The following is a 26,360-nucleotide window of genomic DNA, read 5'->3' as shown; positions in this document are numbered from 1 at the left end:
TTTTTTAAGAATTTTTTTTTCATCAATACTTTTTCTGACTCAATTGACATGATTATGTGTATTTTTCTCTTTTGATTATAGTATGATATTTTGCATTGAGTGGCTGATTTAAAAATGTTGAACCAATCCTTCATTTTGGGTAGAAGCTTTGCTTGATTGTGGTGTATCATTCTTTGTTGTTCAGTCACTAAATCATGTCCAACTCTTTGTGACCCCACGAACTTCATTCAGCATGGCAGGCTTCCCCGTCCTTCACTATCTCTTGGAGTTTGCTGAAATTCACTTCTGTTGAGTTGATGATACTATCTAACCATCTCATCCTCTGCCGTCCCCTTCTTCTCTTGCCCTCAGTCTTTCCCAGCATCAGGGTCTTTTCCAGTGAGTCAGTTCTTTGCATCAGGTGGCCTAAGTATTGGAGCTTTGGCATCAGTCCTTCCAATGAATATTCAGGGTTGATTTCCTTTAGGGTTGACTGGTTTGATCTCCTTGTCGTCCCAGGGACTCTGAAGAGTCTTCTTCAGCACCACAGTTTGAAAGCATCAGTTCTTCAGTGCTCACCCCTCCTTATGTTCCGACTCTAACACCTGTACATGACTACTGGAAAAACCATAGCTTGACTATAGGGAGCTTTGTTGGCAAAGTGATGTCTTTGCTTTTTAATACACTCTCTAGGTTTGTCATAGCTTTTTTTCAAAGGAGTAAGCGTCTTTTAATATCGTGGCTGCATGATATACTCTGCATAGAAGTTGAATAAGTAGGGTGTTAATATACATCCTTGACTTACTCCTTTCCCAGTTTTGAACCATCTGTTGTTTCATGTAAGGTTCTAACTGTTGCTTCTTGACCCACATGCATGTTTCTCAGGAGACAGGGAAGGTGGTCTGGTATTCCGGTCTCTTTTTAGAATTTTCCATGGTTTGTTGTGATCCACACAATCAAAGGCTTTAACATAGTCAATCATGCAGAAGTAGATGTATTTCTGGAATTCCCTTGCTTTCTCTATGATCCAGCGGATGCTGGCAATTTGATTGTTCCTCTGCCTTTTCTAAACCCGGTTTGTATATCTGGAAGTTCTTGCTTCACATACTGCTTAGCAGCTCCCTTTTCTGCTTCTGGAGCCAGAAATACAGGGCTTCTGTCTCTGTCAGCACCCCAGTGCCCAGAGGAAAGTGCTGGTCTCATTGCTGGTTCATGGTCATTTGAATTCTGTTCTCCCTCCATCTGCCTGTTGCTGTGTACTTTTCAGAGTTCACTAGTAGTTGGTTAATATATTCTGTTCAGATTTCATAGCTGCATTCAGTGGGACAAAGAGAATGGAATATGCTTACTCCATTTTACCTGAAATTGGAATGACCAGTGGTGTTTCTTGGAAGTTATTTAACAATGCATGTGGGTGGGATTTTGATATGCCTGAGTTTGTGTTTGCATCCTGTGTGTTACGTTGTGTATCCTTCATTATGGGAAAAATTTGGTTAGGTGACATCAGAGGACGAGAAAGGTCTCTGCTGCTGTTGCTGTTGCTAAGTTGCTTCAGTCGTCTGACTCTGTGCGACCCCATAGATGGCAGCCAGCAGGCTCCACTGTCCCTGGGATTCTCCAGGCAAGAACACTGGAGTGGGTTGCCATTTCCTCCTCCAATGCATGAAAGTGAAAAGTGAAAGTGAAGTTGCTCAGTCATGCCCAACATGTTGCGACCCCATGGACTGCAGCCCACCAGGCTCCTCCATCCATGGGGTTTTCCAGGCAAGAACACTGGAGTGGGTTGCCATTGCCTTCTCCGAGAAAGGTCTCTACCTCAGTAGAAAGGTCTCTACTTACTAAGCTTCGTTTGATAGACTTGGAAGAGAAAGGAGAACATTTGCAGCCAGTTGCTTGGATTGACCCACCTGCAGCCGCATATAGTAAGCTGCTGTTCATAATGGAGTGTCACATTCCTCATATGAACGGTTATCTTCTTTCCATGGAAGATAAATGTTGAGAACCACTCACTTCCCGGTTAAAGCCCAAACTCTACTCTGGCATTCAAGATCCCTTGCAAGCTGGTTTTCCTTGTCGTCGATCTTTCTTTTCTACCATTCTCCTGGTGACTCCTACGCACCTTGTTTTCAAGCCATTTCACAGACTGCTAAATATGCTGGGGCCTTTTGCATTCCATGGTTTTGAGGGTGCCCTTTCTCTGTTGATAGTTCCCTTCTCATTTTTTCCTTTTGATCAGATATCCAGTTTAATAGTTATGTAACTGATTTGTCGTGAAACCATTTTTTTGCATTAGCTCTTTATACATCCTCTTATAATTGCAGTTGGTGTGGAAGTCTGTCTTTGCAACTGGACTGAATTCCTAGAGTGGAGGAGACTGATATATCAAACTCTTTTTGTCCTTCTGTGGTAGAGCACCTGTGTTGAATGTTGGACTGAGTCAGGGAAGTGTTCAGGGTTTACTCAATGGTGAAAGGGATATGGTGGCTGGAACATGTGCTCTGTCATGCCCAACTCTTCGCCATCCTTTGGATGTAGCCCACCAGGCTCCTCTGTGCTTGGGATTTCCCAGGCAAAAGTACTGGAATGGGTTGCATTTCCTTCTCCAGGGGATCTTCCTGACCCAGGGATCAAACCTGTGTCTTCTGCATTGGCAGGTGGACTCTTTACCACTGAGCCCCCTGGGATGCCCTCTGGGTGGAACACGGAACAGCTGAATTAGGAAGGAGACTGGAGACAGGGGCCAGTATTGCGTCAGTGGGATTAGGGGCTAACATTTTGGGGAAATGTTTGCTTCCTTTGAGTTTCGGATGTAATACTCAGATACTCATTTTCCTGGTCTTTTAATTATATACAGCTTTTCTTTTTGGTAGGACAGCTTTTCCTATAGTCCTTTCTGTACAGAGAACCAGCTGCCACGAGGTTTTTCTACCTTCTGTTGTCCAGATGTTCCTTTCAATTTGGATATGTTTATTTACTCTTTCATACAAAAGAGGCATGCTGACAGCTGCACCGAGTGTTCTGTCCTAAGCCAACCAGACATTTGGATTTAGAGAAAAGTTAGATTTTGAAGTAAAAGCCAAGTAGCCTGCAGACTTATGCAGTCATATATATATATACACACACATATATATTCCAACCCCCTCGCCCATGCTGCTGCCTGATTGGGTACCTTTTTACCTCTGTCTTTATAGCATCCTGTCACACATTCTTTCTAAAAGTAAAGACTGATTCACTCTGAAATCTCTGTGAGATGAAATGAGCCTTTGTACAGGCTTGAGTCTGTACCTGAGTACTTCCCTGCAGCTGGTAAGTTCCCTGAAGTTACGTGCTTGGGATGTTTTCTGCTGATGCTCACCTCTGACCTGGCAGAGTGTGCCAGGCTCCCTGGAAGGGGCAGAACTCCGGAGATGAGTCATGCTTCAGCTCAGCAGGAGACTTCATCTCCCCTGACATTTATCTACTTTCCCTACTTTTTGAGTCTTCTTACTCTTCACCTTAGATTAGGTGTGTCAGTTCCAAGAAAGGTAGAAGATGGGCGACTCATCTTTGCTTCATTCCTGACACCCTTGCTCTGTTTATCTGAGTTTCTCTGAGTCTCTAGACTAAGTCCCCAGAGAAGCACTTCTCTGCTTTCATTCATTTCCTGGTCGCCAGGCCTAGTCACGGAGTCACAGGGGAATTCACTGAATGGAAAACTCATTTTGGATCGGTAACTGTCAAGGTGAATTGTTAGGCTTGGAATAGGAATTCAAAATAGTTTTTGGAGCTCCTTCAAAGTACTCGTCCTGTCCTCTGGAGAAGAGTTTTTTTTTTTTTTTTGGTGGGGGGCTGTCATTGATGAGAAGGAAGGATATTTTTAGAAAATGAAACATTTCCCAGATTTTTGGGGTGGCTTCCTGTATCTTGTCCCTGTTTATTGAGAATGACTATGCTCGTGAAAACTCTGAGCTTCCTGATGGCTTTTGATGATCGCTGCTTCATGTCAGGGAGCTAACTATAGAGTACCAGGAATTTTCAGGGGAGAAGAGCATTGGGAAGGTTATTTTTGATACTCATCTGAGGCTCTTTGAAGAGAAACCAACCAATCATATGCTGTAAATCAAGGTTTTCATGCCCTTTGTGAACCCAGCTGCAGCGCTGGACAATTTGGGAAGTGGACTCTGAGGTTAGAAAGCCGGCTTGCGCAGACACCAGGTAGAATGGATGCTATGAGACAGACACTCACCGTCTAGATGCATGAAGAGAGGAATGGCAACTGTGTCACCTGCAGCCAGGTTGCATTTGTGGCCATAGTAATTTAGGAGCTGGATGAGCATTTTCACATTTTTGTTACAGATTAGATTCTGTGTAAGAAACTGTTGATATTTTTCATGACAGTTTTAAAAATAAGTTTGAACTATTTCATTTTAGAAAGCTGTATTGGTCACAATTTTTGATTTTTAAATTAGAATATACTGTATTTTCTGCGGTTTAAAAAAATACAAAATTTTAAAGGTCCTGACTTCTAATTGAGGCTGGTGGAATGAGTCAGACTTCTGTCTTCCCATTCCAAATTCCCAAGGAAGAGAAACAGTTAAAAAGACAAATTCAAAAGAAAAAAAAATAACAAACCAGAGTTTTGTCCTGGAAATGATGAGGAATTTCTGAAAGACAGAGAGCAGATGGAACTGTTCAATAGAAAACCGCTGACTGTAACACAGACAGGAGAGGATGGGTGTGAAAGATGGGAGCCTTTCCAGAAGAGAGCGATCCAGAGCAGGACGGGACGTGGGCAGTGCACCGGATGTCTGCTTAGGAAACATGACGGTCGTCCAGACGGTGATTTCTCATGCTGCAGGTCCGCCTGCAGGGAGATGGCTGGCAGACCGGAGGGCCATGTCTCAGAATTCTTTAGTAGTTAAAAAATAATAAGATAGATCTCTGCATATTGATAAAACATCTCGGAGACATTTTAGAGACTGAAAAAGAACATACAGAATGACATGTGATGTGAAAATACCATCAGTGTGGCACTTCCCTGGCTGTCCAGTGGTTAAAACTCCACGCTCCCAATGCAGGGTGCGATCCTTGATTGGGGAACTGAGATCCTGCATACCACATGGCCTGACCAAAAAAAATCAACCCTATTAATGTTTAAACCACGCCCCCCCCAACACACACACACTCAAATAGTATATATGTCATGTAAAAGCATGGACCAGGGGTTCTCGGCAGTGACACTATTGGTGTTTTGGGTTAAGTGAGTCTTCTTTATGGGTGGCTGTCTTGCTTATGGTCTAACAATGTTTCGAAGCATCCTTGTCCTCTCCCCACTAGACAGCAGTATCATCCTTCCACCCCACCGTCGTGACCAGCAAAACTGTCTGCAGTCATTCCAGCTGTGTCCTGCAGAACAAAGTTGCTTCCAGTTGAGATCCCTGGCGTAGACAAAGGTCTAAGCTTGCATCTTCACCTGAGAAGTGATAACTGGAGAGAAAAAATGTGATCGGGTTGCAGGTGTGGTTGGAAGAGTTGTTAGCTTAGCTTTGAACAAGAACAATGTTTTGGTGTTACATGTTTTAAAAAAACCCAAAACCCAAAGATGCCTTTGTTTCTTTGTAAGATCTCTCTTAAATTAAAAAATGATCAGTGATCAAAAGAAATACAGATAGCTCACAAACATGAAAATATGCCCAAAGGCACTCATAATTAGAGAAATGCAAATTAAAAACCAGTCAGGAGTCATTTTTCTTCATTAGATTAAGAAAATTAGATCAGCAAACAGTAAAAATGTTCAGTGGTGGTGTGGGGAAGTTTATCTCTGCTCAGCGTGTTAATAGACATAGGCTTTTAAGTATGTGGTTTATAGCCTTTATACTTCCAAATATTTTTCTCAGAGAAATATGCATACATGTTTAGAGAATCCTTTTGCAGCTTGTAATATCCTTTAGCAGCTTGTCGTAATATCCATTACTGGAGAAAAGGTTAAGTTCTGGTTTATCCAGTTACTGGGAATGTTATATAGCAGTTAAGCAAGTTGCAAGAATAATACATAGTGTGATGCAATTTATGGGAAGAAAATCTTAAGCTTAGTATAAAACCATACACTTTTATGCCTGCTATGCATATGAAAATAGCTAAGTCTGAAAGGACACACCGTTGACAGTTTCCTTCAGTGTAGGAAGTGGAACTGAGAGGCCTTAATGGGGATGAGAAGTTACGGTTATCTGTATTGCTTAAACTTTTAAATTTTCTGTCAAGCTATATTACTTGGGATTAAAAAGCTTGAGAACATCTCACTTGGATGTGTAGTCTTATCAGTTAGCGGCACCTCAGAAGCAGTGGTGGTGCTGGCCAGATTCTAGGAGTTTTCGAGAGCTCATGACATTGGTGACAATTTGTGTTTAAATTATTAGAACTGACATTTAACTGTTCGTATGGTTTAGGAACACTTTAAGAAAAATACTCTGCTTACAATGGAGGGTATTTCTTAATTCTATTCTTAGACTCTCACTCCATCATTGTTTCAGAAATCTGTACTCAGAATTACATATGTATACACAAGCTTTCATGACTAGAGTCTTAAAATGAATGTGTGGTAGCTTTTCTTTAGTAAATGGAAAATGATTACAAGCTAGGATTATGCCCACATTCTCATTATTGGTATTTTCTTTTTTGTGTTGTTTGTGTTTTTCCTCCCATGTTGGATTTTTTCTTCTTGTTGTTTAGTCACTAAGTCGTGTCCAACTGTTTGTGACCCCGTGAACTGCAGTATGTGTGTGCGCACACATGCACGTGTGTGTGTGTGTAGCAGACTGTATAAGTTCTGAAACTACATTTTTTCACAATTGCTTGTCAGTGATAGTCTGCAAGTTGTGATGAATCTATATAGTTTTTAAAAAGACTGTAAAGTTACATAAAGTTTATCAGTTTATTAATTTTTAATTGTACAGTTCAGTGGCATTGTGTGTTTACATTATTGTACAACCATCACCACCTTCTATTTCCAGAAGATTTCCCATTGAATCTCTATGCATTTTGTAGACTCTCTTTCCAGCCATGTGTTTGGCTGCTGATAGTGGTTTTGTTTCCACCTTAGGGGCTTCTAGTCAGGTGTGTGAGCCTGGGCGCACACACTCAATCTGTTAGGGATTTCTGTGAGGACATCTCCCTGAAAAGCTCTATCAATTTGCAATGAAAAAGTCTTATTGAATACCTTGTGTGTGCACTGCATCTTACCAACAGTTACAGAGAGAATAAAGCATACATAATACTGTTGCATTCCCCGCCATTCCCTGGCATTATGGTTAAATCACATGAAAGACTCGTCATCTTCGGTTTGCCTTTCTTTTCTTGCCTACCATTTGCTCTTCAACCGAGGGAAGTCTGGCTTCTATTTCTGTTGTTCTAGTAAGTCTCCACAGTTGCCAGAGATCTGGTTCGTTGGGTCCAATAGCTATTCTAAATCCCTGCCTTCTCTGGTCTGTCTGGAGCACACAGCACTGGCACCTTCTCCTTTGATGCTTTTTGCTTCCAAACTGTTGTCATTCCCTCTCAGGCCTCTGTGCATTTGGTGCAGTGTTTCTACTGCTGGAATGCCCTTCTCAGTTGGCTTTTATCTCAGGAATCTTTGTCAGGTGAATCTTAACTTTCTCTTTATTGGTTAGTCATTAATCAAAAATTAATAGCATATAGCACTGTGCTGTGTACCAGGAGTATCTCATTAGACCTCACAGCACAGTGGATTGGAAATATTTTTATATGAACTTTCCTGATTTTATTGAACAATTTTATTGAATCATGGTATATTTGTTAGAATTGTGCAACCCTCGCCACTGTCCAGTTTTAGCACATTGCCATCACCTGGAAAGATCTGTGTCCATCTGCAGTCACTCTTGTTGCCACCGTCACCTTGGTAGCCATGGATATGCTTTCTGTCTGTAGTTTTGCATTTTCTAAAAATTTTCAGATACATCAACTTATTTAATAGTGGGCCTTTTGTGTCTGGCTTTTTCACATAGAATAGTGTTTTTGTGGTTGTTGTTCAGCCGCTAAGTCACGTCTGACTCTTTGCGACCCCGTGGACTGCAGTGCACCAGGTTTCCCTGTCCTTCACTGTTTCCCAGAGTGTTCAAACTCATGTCTGTTGAGTCAGTGATGCCTTCCAACCATCTCATCCTCTGTCGCCCCCTTCTTTCTCCTGCCCTCAATCTTTCCAAGCATCAGGGTTTCCTCCAGTGAGTTGGCTCTTTGCATCATGTGGCCAAAGTAGTGGAACTTCAGCTTCAGCATCAGTATTTCCAATGAATATTCAGGGTGAATTTCCTTTAGGATGGACTGGTTAATCTTCTTGTTGTCTAAGGAACTCTCAAGAGTCTTCTCCAGCACCGCAATTCAAAGGCATCACTTCTTTGGCGCTCAACCTTTTTTATGGTCCAACTCTCACAGCCGCAGATGACTGAAAAACCATAGCTTTGACTGTACAGACAACAAAGTGATGTCTCTGCTTTTTAATATGCTGTTTAGGTTTGTCATAGCTTTTCATCCAGGGAGCGAGTGTCTTTTAATTTCATGGCTCCATTCACCGCCTGCAGTGATTTTTTTGAGCCCAAGAAAATAAAATCTGCCACTGTTACCAGCTTTTTCACATCTATTTGCCATAAAGTGGTGGGACTGGATGCCATGATCTTAGTTTTTTGAATGTTCAGTTTTAAGCCAGCTTTTCCACTCTCCTCTTTCACCTTCATCAAGAGCTTCTTTAGTTCCTCTCACTTTCTGCCATTAGAGTGGTATCATCTGCATATCCGAGGTTGTTATTTCTCCCAGCACTCTTGATTTCAGCTTGTGGTTTATCCAGCCGGCAGTTTGCATGATGTACTCTGCATATAAGTTAAATAAGCCGGGTGACAATATACAGCCTTGACGTACTCCTATCCCAATTTTGGATGTTTTTGAGATTTATGTTACTATGTTTATCAGTCTGTGGCCTTTTTTTTGGCTGAGTAATACCCTATTATATGAATCTAATACATTTTGCTTTGTCCATTTACCAGCTGCTGGCCATTTGGGTGACTTCCAGTTTTTGATGCTATGAATAAGCCTGTTATGAACAATTGTGTACCTGTGTTTAAATGGGCATATATTGTTTCTCTTGGGTGTATGCTTAGGAGTGAAATTGCTGGGTCATTTGATAACTATACTTTTTAGGTACTAACAGACTGTTTCCCGAAGCTGCTGTACGATTTTGCAGTCCCACCAGCAGAGTACGAGGGTTCAAGTTGCTCCATGTTCTCACCAATGTTTGTCATTATCCTTTTGATTATAGACATCTTGTCGGGCGGGAAGTGGAATCACATTGTTATTAATAGTGTCTTTGAAGAACAAAAGTTTTAAATTTTGATTAATTCTATCAGACTTTTATGATCAGTCTTCAGGAGACTGACATCTGTGGAGTGTATCTCTCTTTTTTTAAATTTCAATTTTATTGCATTTTATTTTTAATTTTTTAATTTTAGTTGGAGGCTAATTACTTTACAATATTGTAGTGGTTTTTGCCATGCACTGATATGAATCAGCCCATCCTGAATCCCCCTCCCACCTCTCTCCCCATCCCATCCCTCAGGGTCATCCCAGTGCACCAGCCCCGAGCACCTGTCTCATGCATTGAACCTGGATGGCGATCTGTTTCACATATGATAACATACGTGTTTCAATGCTATTCTCTCAGATCATCCCACTCTCACCCTCTCCCACAGAGTCCAAAAGACTGTTCAGTACATCTGTGTCTGTTTTGCTGTCTCGCATACAGGGTTATTGTTACCATTTTTCTAAATTCCATATATATGCGTTAGTATATTGTATTGGTGTTTTTCTTTCTGGCTTACTTCACTCTGTATAAGAGGCTCCAGTTTCATCCACTCATTAGAACGGATTCAGATGTATTCTTTCTAATGGCTGAGTAATACTCCGTTGTGTATATGTATCACAGCTTTCTTATCCATTTGTCTGTTGATGGACATCTAGGTTGCTTCCATGTCCTGGCTATTGTAAACAGTGCTGCGATGAACATTGGAGTACATGTGTCTCTTTCAATTCTGGTTTCCTCGGTGTGTATGCCCAGCAGTGGGATGGAGTGTGTCTCTTGAGCTGCCTTGACCTCTGCCTTGGGTTGGGTGTTTGAAGACAAGAGCAGGAGGTCAGGCTGCCTCTCCTACCCCCACTTCCCTACCTTGCTGCACTTCTCACAGTGGCCACTTTCTTCTAGTTGTGACTGTGGGCGCCCGCCATGGTCCTCAGCTCTGTGTCATTCAGTTCTGAGCCCCTTCAGGGCTGTGAAGGCCATGGCCTCCCACTGTTGTCAGCCCCTGGAGACCTTGTCGTCCTGTTGGTTGTCACAGAGCACCGGGTTGAGCTTTCTCCGTCACACAGCAGATCTCCCCTGGCTGTCTGTTTTACCTGTGGTAATGTATTTATTTCCACGCTGCTCTCCCCATTCGTCTCACACTGTCCTTGTCCCACTATGTCCCCAAGTCTGTTCTCTAAGTCTGTGGAGAAGACAAACAGAGAAGACAAACGCTGCTTGTCTTCCTTATCCTTCTCATTCTCTGCTAGTTTAGCAGGTATTTAAAAGCTTTCTTTCCCTGGATAGAGCTGGTCTGGTATTTTTTTTAGTCTCCTTTTTAGCTTAGGTGCAATCTATTTGATAAGATTAGGGACCAAGCAGAGTTATCTTTTCATTGTGTCTCAGGCATCTAATGGACTAATATGAAAATTTCCATTAACTCAGAGTTTTAAAATTCAGACATAGTTTTTAGCCTATTTATGGCCAAGCATTTAATTCTTTAAACAAAAAGTCAATAAGGAAGATGATTTTTTTCAGTCCCATAAATTTAAAAACACATCCTTGTTCTGCTTGATTGTTATTTGGAAAATAAAAGGCTGATACAAGTAATTTCCCCCTATTTAAAGAATCAAAAATTTTCCAAGTGTTAGTCGCCAAATTGTGTCTTGACTCTTTGTGACCCCCTGGGCTATAGCCCATCAGACTACTCTGAATGGAATTCTCCAGGCAAGAATACTGGAATGGGTAGACATTCCCTTTTCCAGGGCAACTTCCTGACCCAGGATCGAACCCGGATCTCCTGTCTTGCAGGCAGATTCTTTACCTATATAAAAACTAAATGCTTGAGGAGGAAACTGATAATCTTTAAAATAAATAAAACCCCATTTGGAAACTTTTCTATTGGAAAAGTTTGTGAAGACTAACTTCTTGACTTAGTACTTAAAATCTGATTTTCTGTTTGAAACTTGCTGTCAGCAATATCCTGGTTAATTCACTAGTTCAGTTTCAGTTTTCCATTATTGTTATATTTTCCTTTTACTATTGAAATATAAAAATGAAATTTATATTTTTTCAGGGTACTGACATTTTTGAGACATAAATACATCAAGTCAGTGTGAGTGATGCTGCTAAGTCATTCTTGAGAAGAGAGTCTACATTGCTTGAATGCAGTTTGTTTTGTATTAATATCATGGGCTTCCTTAGTAGCTCAATTGGTGAAGAATCCACCTGAATGCCGGAGACATGAGTTCAATCTCTGGTTTGGGAAGATATACTGGAGAAGGGAACGGCTACCCAATCCAGTATTTTGGCCTGGTGAGTTCCACGGACTATATAGTCCATGGGGTCGCAAAGAGTCGGACACGAGTGAGTGACTTTCATTTTGTATTAATATTATTAAGCCAAAGAAATCACTTTAGTCATTTAGAACAATAGCAACCAAGTTGAAATTGGGTTTTGAAGGTGTTTTAAACTGTTCTTTCCTGGTTGGCTCATAAGTATCTCTGTGGGCACTAAGGCAGCAGAATGTTCCATTTTTTTTTTCTCTGAAATGGTTTTACCACACGTTTTTGCTAGTACTGAGCTGTGCCAGACTGTGGACCTGAGATGCTAGTATATGCTTCTACCTTAAAGCAAGAGAAATGGAAGAAACCGACCAACCCTTTAGAAACAGCATGTTTTGCTTTTCTTTGTAAAGTCCATAGGCAGTTTTGACCTGCTTTTGATGTATTTATTTGAATGTTTATTCAAACAATATTAATGATCTGCTAAAACATGTTAGGCTTTGAGCTAGATTCTTTGTATGTTTACATGTAAGAGTTTGTGCTAACATAGGAAGAGTGTCTATTTTGAGGATAGTTGAAAAACAAAGGATGCAACAGTATATATGCAGTTTGGTTACAGAAGTATATTTAGAGAAAAGCCTGAAAGTAAACAAGTCAAAATGTTATTATTGTTCCCCTCCTTTTTAATGCATATTTATTGTAGAAAATTTGGACATACCAATACACATGGATGTGTGTGTATATGTTTCAATCCCACCCCCACCATCCCCTGCCCCCTACCATATAATCCTTAGTTGCCATATGGATTACTAAAATTGGAGAAGGTTTAATTTAGCATAGCCTTTTACCTCAAAGACAATGGCTTAACAGTGAAAATTAAGTAGTCATTCAAGTGTATCTATAAATTTAAAAGCTTGTATCAATAAAACTGTGCTTGGAGAGTTTTTTTTTTTTTTTAAAAGAAATTAAGACAACAACTGTTGCAGGACCTTATGATCTGGCAAAGCAGAGTGCATAAATTTTAACAGACATAATCTGTAAAGCAGTCAGAATGAGATTACTGGGCAGGAGCAATGAAATGTTTAATTTTCTATCAGGTACTGTTGAAGTTCAGATTACAGGAGATTCATCTGAAGACTCCGGTAGAAGTGAAACTTGAAACACTGAGTAGTACCTGGAGGGAGATAGACATACAGAATAAGTGTGGATTTAACTTGAACAACTGCCCCCACCTGATTCAGGTGTTCTTTTTAAAGGATTGTCCAGGATTCAATTTCTTTCTTATAGAGAAAACCCACAACCACAACTGTAGCAACAAAATTGCTGTTCATAGGGACTGACCTGGGCAGAAGGCAGTAGAAGAGCAGACGTTCTGGTCTGAGGGGAGAAGAGCAAGTTGAAGTTGGGAATAAGCAAGGCATACAGGAGAGCCTTGCTTTGAATTTGGGAATCTTTAGGATTCTTTGTGAGCCTGGCTGCCTTTCCTCAGGTATTATTAAAGAAACTAAACTGTGTAGGTTTGAGTATTTGATGCTAAGATACTGATCTGTAAATCCCTTGAGTAGTAAGTATTTTTAACCTTTCAATACACCATATAATTTTTTGCATAGTTTGAAAATATTTAATTGAATTGATAAAGAGAACTCTGAACTTTCTTAAAGATGACTTGGGTGGGTTGATTTTGTTTTTTGTTTGTTTGTTTTTATCTTGTTTAAAACCAAGTGCTTCTTTCTTTCTTTATTTTTTTAATTTTCACTTTAGTTTTTTATTTTTTTTTTTAAATTTCTTAAATACATAAAACATTTAATGTAAAAAGTATGTTAGGGTACAATATAATACACAGCAAAGAATTACCCACCCACACCTGTTTCTCTTCCTCTGTTGCCTCCATTTCCTACTTTACAGATGGGAACTATAACTTCAGTTTAGTTCAGTCGCTCAGTCGTGTCCTACTCTTTGCGACCCCATGAATCACAGCACGCCAGGCCTCCCTGTCCATCACCAACTCCCGGAGTTCACTCAAACTCATGTCCATTGAGGTGGTGATGCCACCCAGCCATCTCATTCTCTGTCGTCCCCTTCTCCTCCCACCCCCAATCCCTCCCAGCATCAGAGTCTTTCCCAGTGAGTCAACTCGTCGCATGAGGTGGCCAAAGTATTGCAGTTTCAGCTTTAGCATCAGTCCTTCCAATGAACACCCAGGACTGATCTCCTTTAGAATGGACTGGTTGGATCTCCTTGCAGTCGAAGGGACTCTCAAGAGTCTTCTCCAGCACCACAGTTCAGAAGCATCAATTCTTCAGTGATCAGCTTTCTTCACAGTCCAACTCTCACATCCATACATGACCACGGGAAAAACCATAGCCTTGACTAGACGGACCTTGGTTGGCAAAGTAATGTCTCTCCTTTTTAATAACTTAGCAATACCCAAATTTATTTTCCACCTTAGACTTTTTGGAAGAGGGTCATACATGCCCAGGTATATGGATGTGTTCCAGTTTTTAATGTCTGCCTTGTAAAATAAATTTAAACAGAGTTCCTTAACCTGGAAAACTGTTCGGAAAAGCCATTTCAAAAACATTATGAATCCCTTTCATCATTTTAAAAGAATAGATTGCTTTCAGAAGTAAGTAACTTACTCTACTCTGTATTGAATGCAAAAATAGGTTTGAAACACTGTAGCGGGAATACTCTTAAAAATGGAGCACGTCTTCTTCAATTTGGAGTTGATTTAGAACTTAATGCATGTATTGGTTCTCTTAGGAAGAAAGGTTAACATGGATGAAGATGGAATGTGAGACTGTTTCAATGATTATGAAGGTTTTTTGGCACCTGTGCAGTGGTGTTGAGCCCCTCAGTCCTGAGCTCCGGACTGTGCTCGGACAGTCCCTTCACTCGGTTCCTCTAATTATCTCTGCGTCCTGGGGAGCTTGCTTAGAACTGGGCAGGAGTGCTTGCTATTAGTGGATTAGGCTACCCTGGCTACATGTAACAGGGTAGTTTTTTGATATAAGATTTATGCAGAGATGAACTGAATAGCAGGCTAAAGTTGTTTGCTGTGATTTTTACCTATCAAATTGGTGTGGAAATCATCGGGTTAGACAGTGAGTTGGGCTTGTAATAAATGAAATCATGGTTAATATAGCCCCTGAGCTTATTTGCCACACTGTAGCTTCCCAGTGCATATTCAGAGAGACCTGAGGACAGCGACGCACTCAGGTCTGCCGCTGTGTGTATACTTGCAGATGCAGGTAGTTCTCTTTGCTGGGCGGCCCTGTTAACGCAGAGATTTCTCTTCAGGTTCACGTGAAGATGGCGGACGAGGCTGTCTGTGTTGGCCCAGCTCCCACCAGTAAGAGCTACCTCAACATGGATGCCATCATGGACGCCGTCAGGAGCACCGGGGCGCAAGCTGTGAGTCCGAGTCAGTCCATCTGCTACAGCTGTTTCATATGCAGTGAGCGGAACACTAGAGTTTGTATTTAAAGAAAAAGGAAAAAAAGGATTGCAAGTGCTGTTGCAGTTCATGTCACATGAGTGAAATGTGGCCGAATCCGCTACTGGGAGTCAGAGGCTTCGTGGCATCTGGCAGGGTTGGTCTCTGATCTCGCAGGTGGCTGTTGGGTTCAGCTTTCACACCAGGGAGCAGTTTCAGTTCATTTCCAAATTTGCTAGGAGAAGGAAAAAAGAAAAGAAATTCCAATTAGTTTTGAGTATTAACCCTTTCAGTGTGATAATAGTATTTAAAAAATGTGTTTTATAAATAGGAGCCAAAAGACCCTGTCTTAAATTCTGTTTTAATCATTCAGAAATTATCTGTGCCTCCTTATACTTCCAGAAATAAAATGGTAGTTGGTAATTATCTGGGTTTGGTGTCAATGGAATGTACATGATTTACATGGAGAAATTGGCAGTTCTCCCCATCCCCAATTCTGAGTGAATGCAGTGGAATCCAAGGAAAAAAATAGTTTCTGATTGGCCATAGTGTTTTATTAATATTGTTGCTGTGTGTGTGTGTGTGTGTGTGTATGTATCAGAGAACTACTGACATATGATGTTAAGAACCTCTGCAGAGTTATCTGAAATTGGACAGAAGCAGCCAATACCGGCAGTTAGCCTGGAGTGCCCCAATTAGTGGGCACATTTCTTTTGGAGAAAAAAAAATAACTTTTAGTAAGATGCCTGTTTGAAGAAAAAACTGAATTCATGAGCCCCGATTATAGATGTTATAATTTATTAGCAGAATTAGTGAAGGCAAAACTCTGTTAACCTATAAAGATAAAACTCTGTTAACTCGATAGTAAACCTATAGATTGTCAGAATACAATCTTTAAATGTTTATATAAAATGAAATTGTTGAAGTGAAACTCTTCTCATATGACGTAGTAGTGTAAATTACTCTGTACCGTGTTCATATAGCTTAGTCTACCATTTAAAAATATCTCAGCTGTGAAGATACTTACAGCCTGGATGGGAGGGGAGTTTGGGGGAGAGTGGATATGTATCTATGTATGGCTGAGTCTCTTTGCTGTCCACCTGAAACTATCATAACATTATTAATTGCCTATGGTCCAAAATAAAATAAAAAGTGGAAAAAAACAGATTAAACTTTAAAATTGAGGGAAAAAAGATCCTATCTTTTATATACCAACTTGATCATATAATTGCAGAGGAAAAAAATAAACATTCAGGCAAAAAAAAGAAATCTCAAATGCATAGATACTTCTGGATTAGATTATGATATTGGCTCACTTAGAAATTTGACATGTAACAGAATTATTTTCCTAGAAATATGTTTAATACTAATAATAGGGTGGCTAAACTTACGTTTGGTCAAATTTAATTGGTTAGAACAGGATGGTAGAATTTAAGTTGTTGCACTGTGGCTTGTGAGAGAGGAGAGCGTGGAGTGGTTGTGACTGGCTGAGTGGAATGAGGAGGGAAAACGGGGCAAATATTAGAAGAAAAATCCAGAGTATGGTGAAGAAGTAAAGCCAGACATTGATTTCAGTTAGGTTTGATGAAAACTGATCACTGGATAGTGGCTGAGTGTGTTCATATTATCAGGAATAAAATACATTCATTGGCTGTAGCCAGGCTGTTGGAAAGTAGCAGTTTTTCTGGAACTGTAAAGGAAGGGGAGTTAAGAGTTTCTCGTCCATCTGGTGAGAGGTTTCCTTTAACATAACTCTTTGACCCACCAAGCTCATGGCCAGAGTTGGTCTCAGGAAAAGTGGGGGAGTTTGGGTGGGGTTGACTAGCAGAGCCAAGTGCAAGTGGGCAGGAAGGTGTGTATGTAGCGGGCCCTGACTGTGGCTAGGTCAGAAGCAGCGTGCTGCCAGTGATTGTATGGCATTTGGGTTTGAACTCAGAAACTGAGTTAGAGATATTCAGTGTGTTAGAGAGGTCAGTAACCTTTCTCGAGAGCCTTTGAACAATAAATGCATTAACGTTCTCTTTGTTTTGTTTCTTATAAAGGTTTCGCAAATTGATAAAACTGAAAGTGCTTTTTATTTTCATTTCTAAGGTACATCCAGGTTATGGATTTCTCTCAGAAAACAAAGAATTTGCCAAGCGTTTGGTAAGTTTGTAATGAACGAGAAACTACTAGCTTGTAATTCAGAAAGCAGTGTGATGGTGTTGCTTTTGTAAACGTGGGTAGTGGTGAGTTATAGACTTTTAATTGACCCAAAAACGATTCTTTGAAAATAGTTTGGGAAAAGCGAAGACTTATCCTGTAATCTTAAGTCTTGATTTGAAGAGTAAAAATGGAAAAGTTGTAAAATCATCATTATACAAAATGATATCTAGTTTATTACACATTGTGTGGATGTTGACTTTTAAAATTAAATATTTCAGGCTTTTAGCTAAATATAGGGAGTCCAGTGATTTATTAATTCTTGTACCATAAGCAAGAATGTGAAGCCAGAAGTAAGATTCTGGTATTTGTCCTTTATATTGCCTGTTATGGCATTTAATATTAAATCTTACTACTGCTTCTTTATTGTGGGAAAAGTTTTTTTTTTTTTTTTTAATGATTTGAGTATCCTGCTGATACCATCATCCTGACTAGGTATGTGAACCTATATTTGCTATTAAGCTGATTTTCCAAGTGTATTTATATCTACATTCAAGATGGTACTGAAACCTTAGTTTTTGGGTACTAAAGTATGATATTGAATAACGTTTCAAGAAACTCCTTAGATCAGTTAGGTATTAAGTTAACTTAATATTTTAGCATTATACTTTGTTTCTGCAATATGCTTGTACTTTGTTCTTCTATTGATTCAAAATTACTTATGAATGAAATTACCATTTTGAAGATGTATTGTTGTTCAGTTGCCAAGTTATATCTGACTCTGTAACCCCATGAACTACAGCATACCGGGCTCCCCTGTCCTTCACTATCTCTTGGAGTTTGCTCAAATTCATGTCCATTGAGTCAGTAATGCTATCTAGCCATCTTGTCTTCTGCCACTCCCTTCTTCTTTGCCTTCAATCTTTCCCAGCATCAGGGTCTTTTCCAGTGAGTCGGCTCTTCACCATCAGGTAGCCAAAATATTGGAGTGTCAGCTTCAGCATCAGTCCTTCCAATGAATATTCAGGGTCAGTTTCCTTTAGGATTGACTGGTTTGATCGCTTTGCAGACCAAAGGCCTCTCAAGAGTCTTCTCCAGCATTACAATCCAAAAGCATCAGTTCTTCAGCACTCAGCCTTCTTTATGGTCCAGCTCTCACATGCCTACATGGTGACTGGAAAAACCACTATTTTCACTTAAAATTCATAAATTTAATTTGGTCAAATCTAAAGATCGTAGAGTTCTAGCTCAGAATGATCTGTTTCAACCAATTTACTTTATAGATTAAAAACTAAGGCCTAAAAAAGTTGTGACTTGAGCTCACAAAGATGGCTAATTGTAAGAAATGTCTGGAGAGGGTACATGAGGTGTAGGTATCTGAGGGTCCAGATCTCCCAGGTTTTGTGCAGTATATCCACATTTTCCTGTTTATCACTTTATATTATCTTTTTTGAAATTTTGGCTGAGGTTCTATCATTATGTAAGAAAATGATCTTAATATATTTGTACAATATGACATATTTAAGTTTTGAATGAGGAGTCTCTAAACTATGGTCCACAGGCGAAATGCAGCTGTGGTCTGTTTTTGTATCATAAATTAAGTTTTATTGTCACACCGCCTTGCAGTGATAACAGGTGAGTTGTCTGTGGCTGCTTCTGCTTTAGAACAGCAGGGTTGCAGAGCTATAGTAAAGACTGAATGGCCTGCAGGTAAATATTTATGGGATGGCCCTTCATAGAAGTTTGCCAGCTCCTAGAGAAGGAAATGGCAACCCACTCCAGTGTTCTTGCCTGGAGAATCCCAGGGACGGGGGAGCCTGGTGGGCTTCCGTCTGTGGGGTCACACAGAGTCGGACATGACTGAAGTGACTTAGCAGCAGTACAGATGAATATCTGAGTCTGGGAGACGTGAAATGCTAATATGTTCATTCATGCATTTATGCAGTCATTAAAAAGGATTAGTTGATATCTTATGTTCAAGGCATTGGATATAAAATTGCATCAGATGTGTGTCCTGCTCATGAGCGGCTCACAGTCATGTTGTGAAAAATACGTCAAGTACCCACGTGACTTGAGGGAGGAAAGTGTTATGAAGAAGTTCAGACTCTCTGTTAATGATGATAAGATTGTGCCATTGGGCATCTCTGTTAGAGAAAAGAGGATAGAATGTGTGACTGCCCTCCTTTCTCATTTATTTTCCTGTTTTCATCTCCTCCATTTTCCTTTATCCGTGCTGTGCCTCAGCCAAGCCGGACTGAGTGCTGTGACCAAATGTGGCTGGCTCTCCTGTCCCATCCTTCTTACCACCGTCCTCAGAGGTCCTGCCTGTCCCCGTGCTCCACATTTACATCTGCCATCTCTCCGTGAAGGCACAGTTCATGTTACCTCTACCAGAATAGTTTTCCATGTCCTTCTGGTGAGAACTAATCTCTTTCCTCTGTCTTCTAGAGCATTCAGTTCAGTTCAGTTCAGTCGCTCAGTCGTGTCTGACTCTTTGCGACCCCATGAATCACAGCACGCCAGGCCTCCCTGTCCATTACCAACCCCCGGAGTTCACTCAAACTCATGTGCATCGAGTCGGTGATGCCATCCAGCCATCTCATTCTCTGTCGTCCCCGTCTCCTGCCCCCAATCCCTCCCAGTATCAGAGTCTTTTCCAGTGAGTCAACTCTTCGCATGAGGTGGCCAACGTATTGGAGTTTCAGCTTTAGCATCAGTCCTTCCAATGAACACCCAGGATTGTTCTCCTTTAGAATGGACTGGTTGGATCTCCTTGCAGTCCAAGGGGGTCTTCTCCAGCACCACAGTTCAAAAGCATCAATTCTTCGCCAATCAGCTTTCTTCACAGTCCAACTCTCACATCCATACATGGCCACTGGAAAAACCATAGCCTTGACTAGACGGGCCTTTGTTGGCAAACTAATGTCTCTGCTTTTTAATATGCTATCATTTTTTAAAAAAATTTCTTACTTTGTATATCACCTTCCCTATTATGTTAAAATTTTTTCTGTATTTTAGTCTCTTAAAATAAGAAACTTGGTCTTCTCATTCTTTGATTCCCTCTTGTTTTATCACCTAATGATTTCTGTGTAGTAAGTTCAATGAATGTTACGGAAAGATTCAGGAAATATTAGATGAAGCATCATAGAATAACCTGCAAGAAAACTTTCCTCCTATGACAGAAGGGATGGTTTTGTAATGGGAAAGTGGTATTGGCATGTGTTTTTATTCACCATGAAAACATGTAGTTGATGATAACTAACCTCTTTTTGTACATCATAGCAAGATTCTTACTTGGGATATAATTTTCCGAGCATTAAAACTTTTCCCATTGAAGTGTGCCATTTAAGTTATTCCTTTTGAAATGTCTGGCTATAGCTGCCAAATTCCATAAAAATAAGAGAATGACAAATAATTGCTTACTGATTTTGTTATGCATATCAACATTGTGTGGTTAGTGATGAGCCATTATCTAATAGTTATTATCTCAAACTGGGTGTATTCTTAGAATCTGTTTTCCAAGATAGTGGTGATAGACTACTATGTTGGTGACAACCTTTGGCAGGAAAGATGAGCAGAATACGGAAAAGAAATTTTTAAGTTTCATTACTGTGGAGTTCCTTTTCCTGTAGTGACTTATGTTTGCGGTTTAATCAAATGTGGAGGCCCCCCCCATTCATTTCTGGTTCTGTATTTGTTTTATTGCTGTTCAAATTCAGCATAATATTTACTTTCTTGATAGGAAAGATATTTATGCTTTATCATCTGATACATTGTTTTTAGTTTACAGCTTTGAATAAAATGATTTCTTAAATTTTTTTCTGATTTATGCAATTTTTTTTTTTTTGCTTTAGAAAGTACCATGAATCAAATGTAGAAAGCATTCTAAACTTTATACGTATTTTTTACAAGGCTAATTATTCTTTATGCTTAACTTACATGAAGTGGGATCAGATTATAGAGTATCCCTACTGTATATAATTTAAACAAAATCTTGTTTCAGCCTCTGGAAAGAGTGGTTTAAAGATTAAATGAGATTTAAAGAGATTTCCTGGGGCTTCTCAGGTGGTGCAGTTGGTAAAGAATCCTCCTGTCAATGCAAGAGATGCATGTTTGATCCCTGGATAGGGAAGATCCCCTGGAGAAGGAAATGGTAACCCACTCCAGTATTTTTGCCTGGGACATCCCATGGACAGAGGACCCTGTCAGGCTACAGACCATGGGGTTGCAAAAAGTCAGACCGAGTGACTGAGCACGCATTGAAAAGATTTCCTAGTATTCTGTTATCTTTCTGGTTTTTATGTATGTATGTTTTTCATGTTATCATATCGTATTTTAATGCAACACAGCATTATAAGTTGCAGTAGTTACCTTTATAAGAAATCCATGTTAGATTTAATAATTTGTGTCTCATGTATATGTCTTATCCATGTATTTAAAAGATAAGGGTATATATGCATATATGCAGACAGTGCATTCTATCCAGAATGCTTAGCACTGAGGGTGGAGAGGGGAACTGTGGGAAGCAGTTGTGGTGTGATGGTTGTATTTTTTGTGTCTCTTTGTTGGAGACTTTTTAGTAAGATAAAGAGTGTAACTTTCAAAAACAATAGTGAGATGGATTTTTTAAATCCATTGAATTAACCAAACATTTAAAATATAGCTATAATATGCAGTGTAGGCAATCGTACAGGAAGCGTCTTCTTGTTTATGGGAGTGTAAATTCTTTCAGCCCCCTTTTTTCTTTTTGTTCCAGAAGTTTGCTAGGATTACCAAAATTTAAAGCTTATATATTCTTTGACTCAACAATTCCACTCTTAAGAATTTCACCTACAAAGATATACTTTAAAAATGTTCATTGTAAGGTTGTTCATAGTAGCAAATTTTGGAAATAGCTCAAATTTTTTTCCTTTAAACTGAAGAGAATGACATCTACCCTGTAAGGTTGTTGTAAAGGTTAGAAACCACGTGTATAACGAATTTAGCACAAAGTCTGGCATTACCAGGCAGATCACCTTAATTATAGGTGTTAGTTAACAATTATTACTTCAGTCAATAGAGAGAGCTATTGAAGAGGTTTTTTTTTTGAGAATGAAATTGTTAATATTAGCATTTTTTTTGAAATCTGATATTATTTTCATGTGTATTTTGTGAGGTTAGGTGTTTTTCCTGTTGAGATTAATAATCTGATAATATTATATTCCTGTACACACATGCATGATTCTGTAGTTGACAAAATACTTTGACCTTGACCTGTATGATTTAATTTAATTCATGCAATCATTTAACAAAAAGAAATCTGAGACTCAGATGCAGTGATATGCCGGCAGTCACACTCTATTGGTAAGGAACAGAATCAGGATTTGACCTCAGTGGAATGAGCGTAAATACACAGAGCTTAAAAAAATCCTGTACCGTGGTTTGCTTAGTTGGAAAGCATCAGAGCCAAACACTGAAGACCAAATACCTGTAGGGAACTTAGCACACACATAAATCTGTTCCCTCAGTTTATAATAACAGAGGTAGCACACGATCAACTTGTGTAGATAGAAATTTGAAGAAACCCTTTTGCGAGGTCATAGGTCTTCAGTTGCAAGATTGTAATCCACAGTGTGTAGGAATTGTGAAGTGTGTATTAAGTATTTGTCAACTGGTACTAAAATTATGAAGTTAGCAAGTTTGCCAATGACTTTGTTTAACAATATTTTTGTTCTTAAAATATTAAGAGTACATTTAAAATAATCCATCTTATACCCTCTTCACTCATATTTGAAAAAAAAAATTTTTTTTTTTTGGAGTAGAAAAAAAAAGCAAAGACCTTGCAAGCCCAAAGTTGTTTTATAACTTTTATTTTATCTACACAGGTTGTAATCTGGGTAGCTCATGTAAGTATGTTTTGTGTGTGACTTAATTATGTATGTCATGGCTTAAAAAGGTTAATACTACACTGTATTTTGTAGACATCTAGTTTTAACTACATAATTGCTCTTAATATTATTAGAAATTTCCTTTTTGGACACAGGTCTGTGATTTTATTATACTAAAGTTTTGAGAATGTAAAATCTTAAGAAACTTAAGTCACATGTATACATTGAAAGGGAAGGTTTTTTCTATCTGTGAATGTCTGACCCCAGCCCCTAGTTTAAATCCCTAGTGGCTACTGCTGCTACCAAATGTGTATTCTTCTGGAGTGCATGCATGCATTTGTGTTAGCCTGCTAGAATTGGCTTTTAAATTTGTTATATAGGGCACTCATAGTTGCTGAAGTAAGATTTTGTTTGTTTATAAGAAGAGAAGCGGGACTCCCCAGGTGACTCAGTGGTTAAGAATCCATCTGCCAATCCAGGTGCGATCCCAGGGTTGGGAAGATCCCCTGCAGGAGGGCATGGCTACCCACTCCAGTGTTCTTACCTGGGGAATCCCATGGACAGAGGAGCCTGGTGGGCTACAGTCCATGGGGGGTTCCAGAGTCAGGCTTGACTGAGCGACTAGACTAACAAGAAAAGAAGTGGCACAGAAATTTTCTTCCCTTCCCCCAGACTTTTAGAAATAGATGTGGAACACCTACATGCAGATACTCTTGCAACTTTCTTACTTAATCTTTCTGATTAATGTGTGATATCTTATGATTTCTATCAAAGAGAATAAGTGCCTTGTCCAATGTCCACGTAGCCCTAAAATGAGATCATAGTACAGAAGTCTTTGTTGATCCCACGCTCAGTAAATGTCCTGAACTGCTTCTAAGATGAACTGGAACTAGACAGGACTGTTAGTGTTTTGTTTTGAATTGACAGTTTGGCTGGCACCTATTTTTACTGTTGGTGGAAACTGTTTCTCTTTCAACTCCCTCCCCACCCTCTAATTGGTGTACCATTGTTAAGGTCTAAAATCAGAATATTTCTTTTGGTTTCTGGTCTCCTGAGCTTGGATGTCAGTGAAAGTAACTGTCTTGGCTTCAATTTGTTGTTACAGGTAAGTTGAGTTGGGAAAACTACATAATAGTCACTGATGTCCGTTTTCTCTCAGGGGTCTTTGTTGAATTAACATTGTTGAGTTAACAATGTCTTCCTGAATTTAGAGGAGAGATCTGGTGACTGTCCTTTTGCCAGTAATTTTGTAATAGGTTCTAATCCTTGACTATAACTCTGTCGTGTTCGGAAGGCTTACTGCATACCTGTGAAGCTTCACAAAGCCCTCGTCATAATGGACTGTGTGTGAGATGTTTGAGGGCACGGTTGAGAACGCGCTGGCTTAGAATTCAGTTTGGGGAAGATGATACGGCCGAGAATGCTCTAAATCGGATGCCTTTGAAAAGGAAATATCTTCTGTTTTTAGCGAGTCTTTAAGGCAGATTCGTTCAGAGTTATGGAGCTTGGGAGTGATTTCAGGAGGAAGTTTTCTTTCTCCCTTTCCCTTTGGCTTGAGGTTAAAACAGTTTGAATTTTATACATGCACTTTCCTCCGCCCTCTCCTTTCTGTCTGCTTGCTTGTGGGTGTTACCACCATCTGGAGTCTGAGTTAAAATTCTTACTCTGCCACTTTGGAGCTCTGTGATCTTGGACAAGTTGCTTAATGTTTGATTTGAAAGACTGATATCTTATGCTTACTGTTGGTAGGACTTGGTTTTCTCCATCTGACTCATGTCTCTTGTAGCCAGCGTGTAGTCAGGCTACGCTTTTTTAATCCTTCTGATAATCTGTATTTTTTAATTGTAGTGTTTGGCCTTTTAAACTTTTTGGTTTGCCTCAGTCTTATTTTCTTTAAAGACCGCTTTTTTTGAGATATAATTTATATCATAACACTTTTATAATGTAAAACCAAGTTATATAACTATTGCCACTATGTAATTTCTGTAGAATTTATTACCATTTAATAAATTAATATGACTAGACTTATATCTAACATTTTATAAAATTTTGTGATTGTCTCCTCTTTCTCCGTCTTTCCTGTCTTCTTTGGGTTACTTTATTTTCTGGAATTCCATTTTAAATTGTTTAGTGGTTTTCCTAGGGATTACAATATACTTCCTTACTTTATATGGTCTTCTTAGACCTAGTACAGTGTTATACCATTTCATGTACAATGTAGAAATTTTGCAGTCTCATAGCCCACTCTTTCCTTCTTTCCATCTCCAGTCTCTGTGTTGAGTTTTCGTATGTATTTCATCTGCATATGTTATAAATTCCATGGGAAAATGTCATGATTTTTCCTTTAAATGTTTTTTGAAGTGAGTTAAGACATTTCCTTCATTAATGACCCAAATAACATTCAGTTGAAGTTAATACTGATTTTTATTTTTGATCTTTTTGTTTTGGTTGTGTAGAATTTTTAAGTTCATTTTTCATTATATTTAAATGTGGTAAATTATGTATAACGTAGACTTTACCTTTTTATCCATTTTAAAGTGTACAGTTTGGTGGTATTAAGTCTCCTTATTGGTACACTATCACTACCTTCATCTCCAGAATTCCTTCATCAGCCAGAACTGAAACTCCCAACCATTAAATAGTAACATTGTTTCCCCTGCCCCTCCTACCTTCTGTCTCTGACTTTCACTGCTCTGGGTGACTCTGAGTGGAATCATGAAGTCTTGGTCCTTTAGTGACCGGCTTGCTTCACTGTAGCATGATGTCCTCACTGCAGGCATGCTGTAGCACGGGTCAGGATTTCTTTCCTTTTGAAGACTGAATAATAGTCTACTGTGTGGATGTATGCCACATTTTGTTTATCCATTATCTGTTGATTATGGCCAGATTATCAACTAAAAAGGGTTTTAGTTTTTTAGTATCAGTCAAGAAGCTTTCAGTACACGATTGTTAACTATTCTTTAGATGAGAGAAGTTGCTGAATTAAAATTTGGAATTTTGAAAATAGGGTATTTGTGAAGCCTCTCTAGTTTACTGTTGTAATGCAGTTTTTAACATAGTAACTTTGTGATTGCTTAAAGTTTATTTTTATCCATTTATTTGTAACTCTTATACTTAAAATTTAGTGGAGAAGATTGTTGTTCTCATGAAGGTAATAGATTGAGGATTTTGTGGGACTGAATGAAGTAACATTAATTATTGTGGTTACATATAGTTAATGATTGTTACTGCCCCACATACATTCTAAAATTAGGCCTTTCATTGCATGCTTTCTAAGAAGGGGCGAAGAGGCAGAAATAGTGAGATGATTCTGGGGCTTTGTTTTCTGACTG

The 26,360-nt window shown here is 39.3% G+C and overlaps 1 protein-coding gene across 1 annotated transcript in view; it reads left to right on the top strand.

Annotated features, from left to right (window-relative positions):
* Positions 1–26,360, top strand: part of PCCA (propionyl-CoA carboxylase subunit alpha) — a 377,769-nt gene that overhangs the window by 45,703 nt on the left and 305,706 nt on the right. The window contains exons 5-6 of the mRNA XM_055426614.1: positions 14,884–14,997; positions 17,111–17,164. Coding sequence (XP_055282589.1) covers positions 14,884–14,997; positions 17,111–17,164 — 168 coding nt within the window. The remainder of the gene's footprint in view (positions 1–14,883; positions 14,998–17,110; positions 17,165–26,360) is intronic.

This window comes from Moschus berezovskii, chromosome 13 (assembly GCF_049115385.1).
Source record: "Moschus berezovskii isolate FMDL1 chromosome 13, NW_MosBer_1.0, whole genome shotgun sequence".
Classification (NCBI taxonomy): domain Eukaryota; kingdom Metazoa; phylum Chordata; class Mammalia; order Artiodactyla; family Moschidae; genus Moschus; species Moschus berezovskii.
Note: the sequence above shows the minus strand (reverse complement) of the source record. Positions and strands in the feature narration are given on the sequence as shown.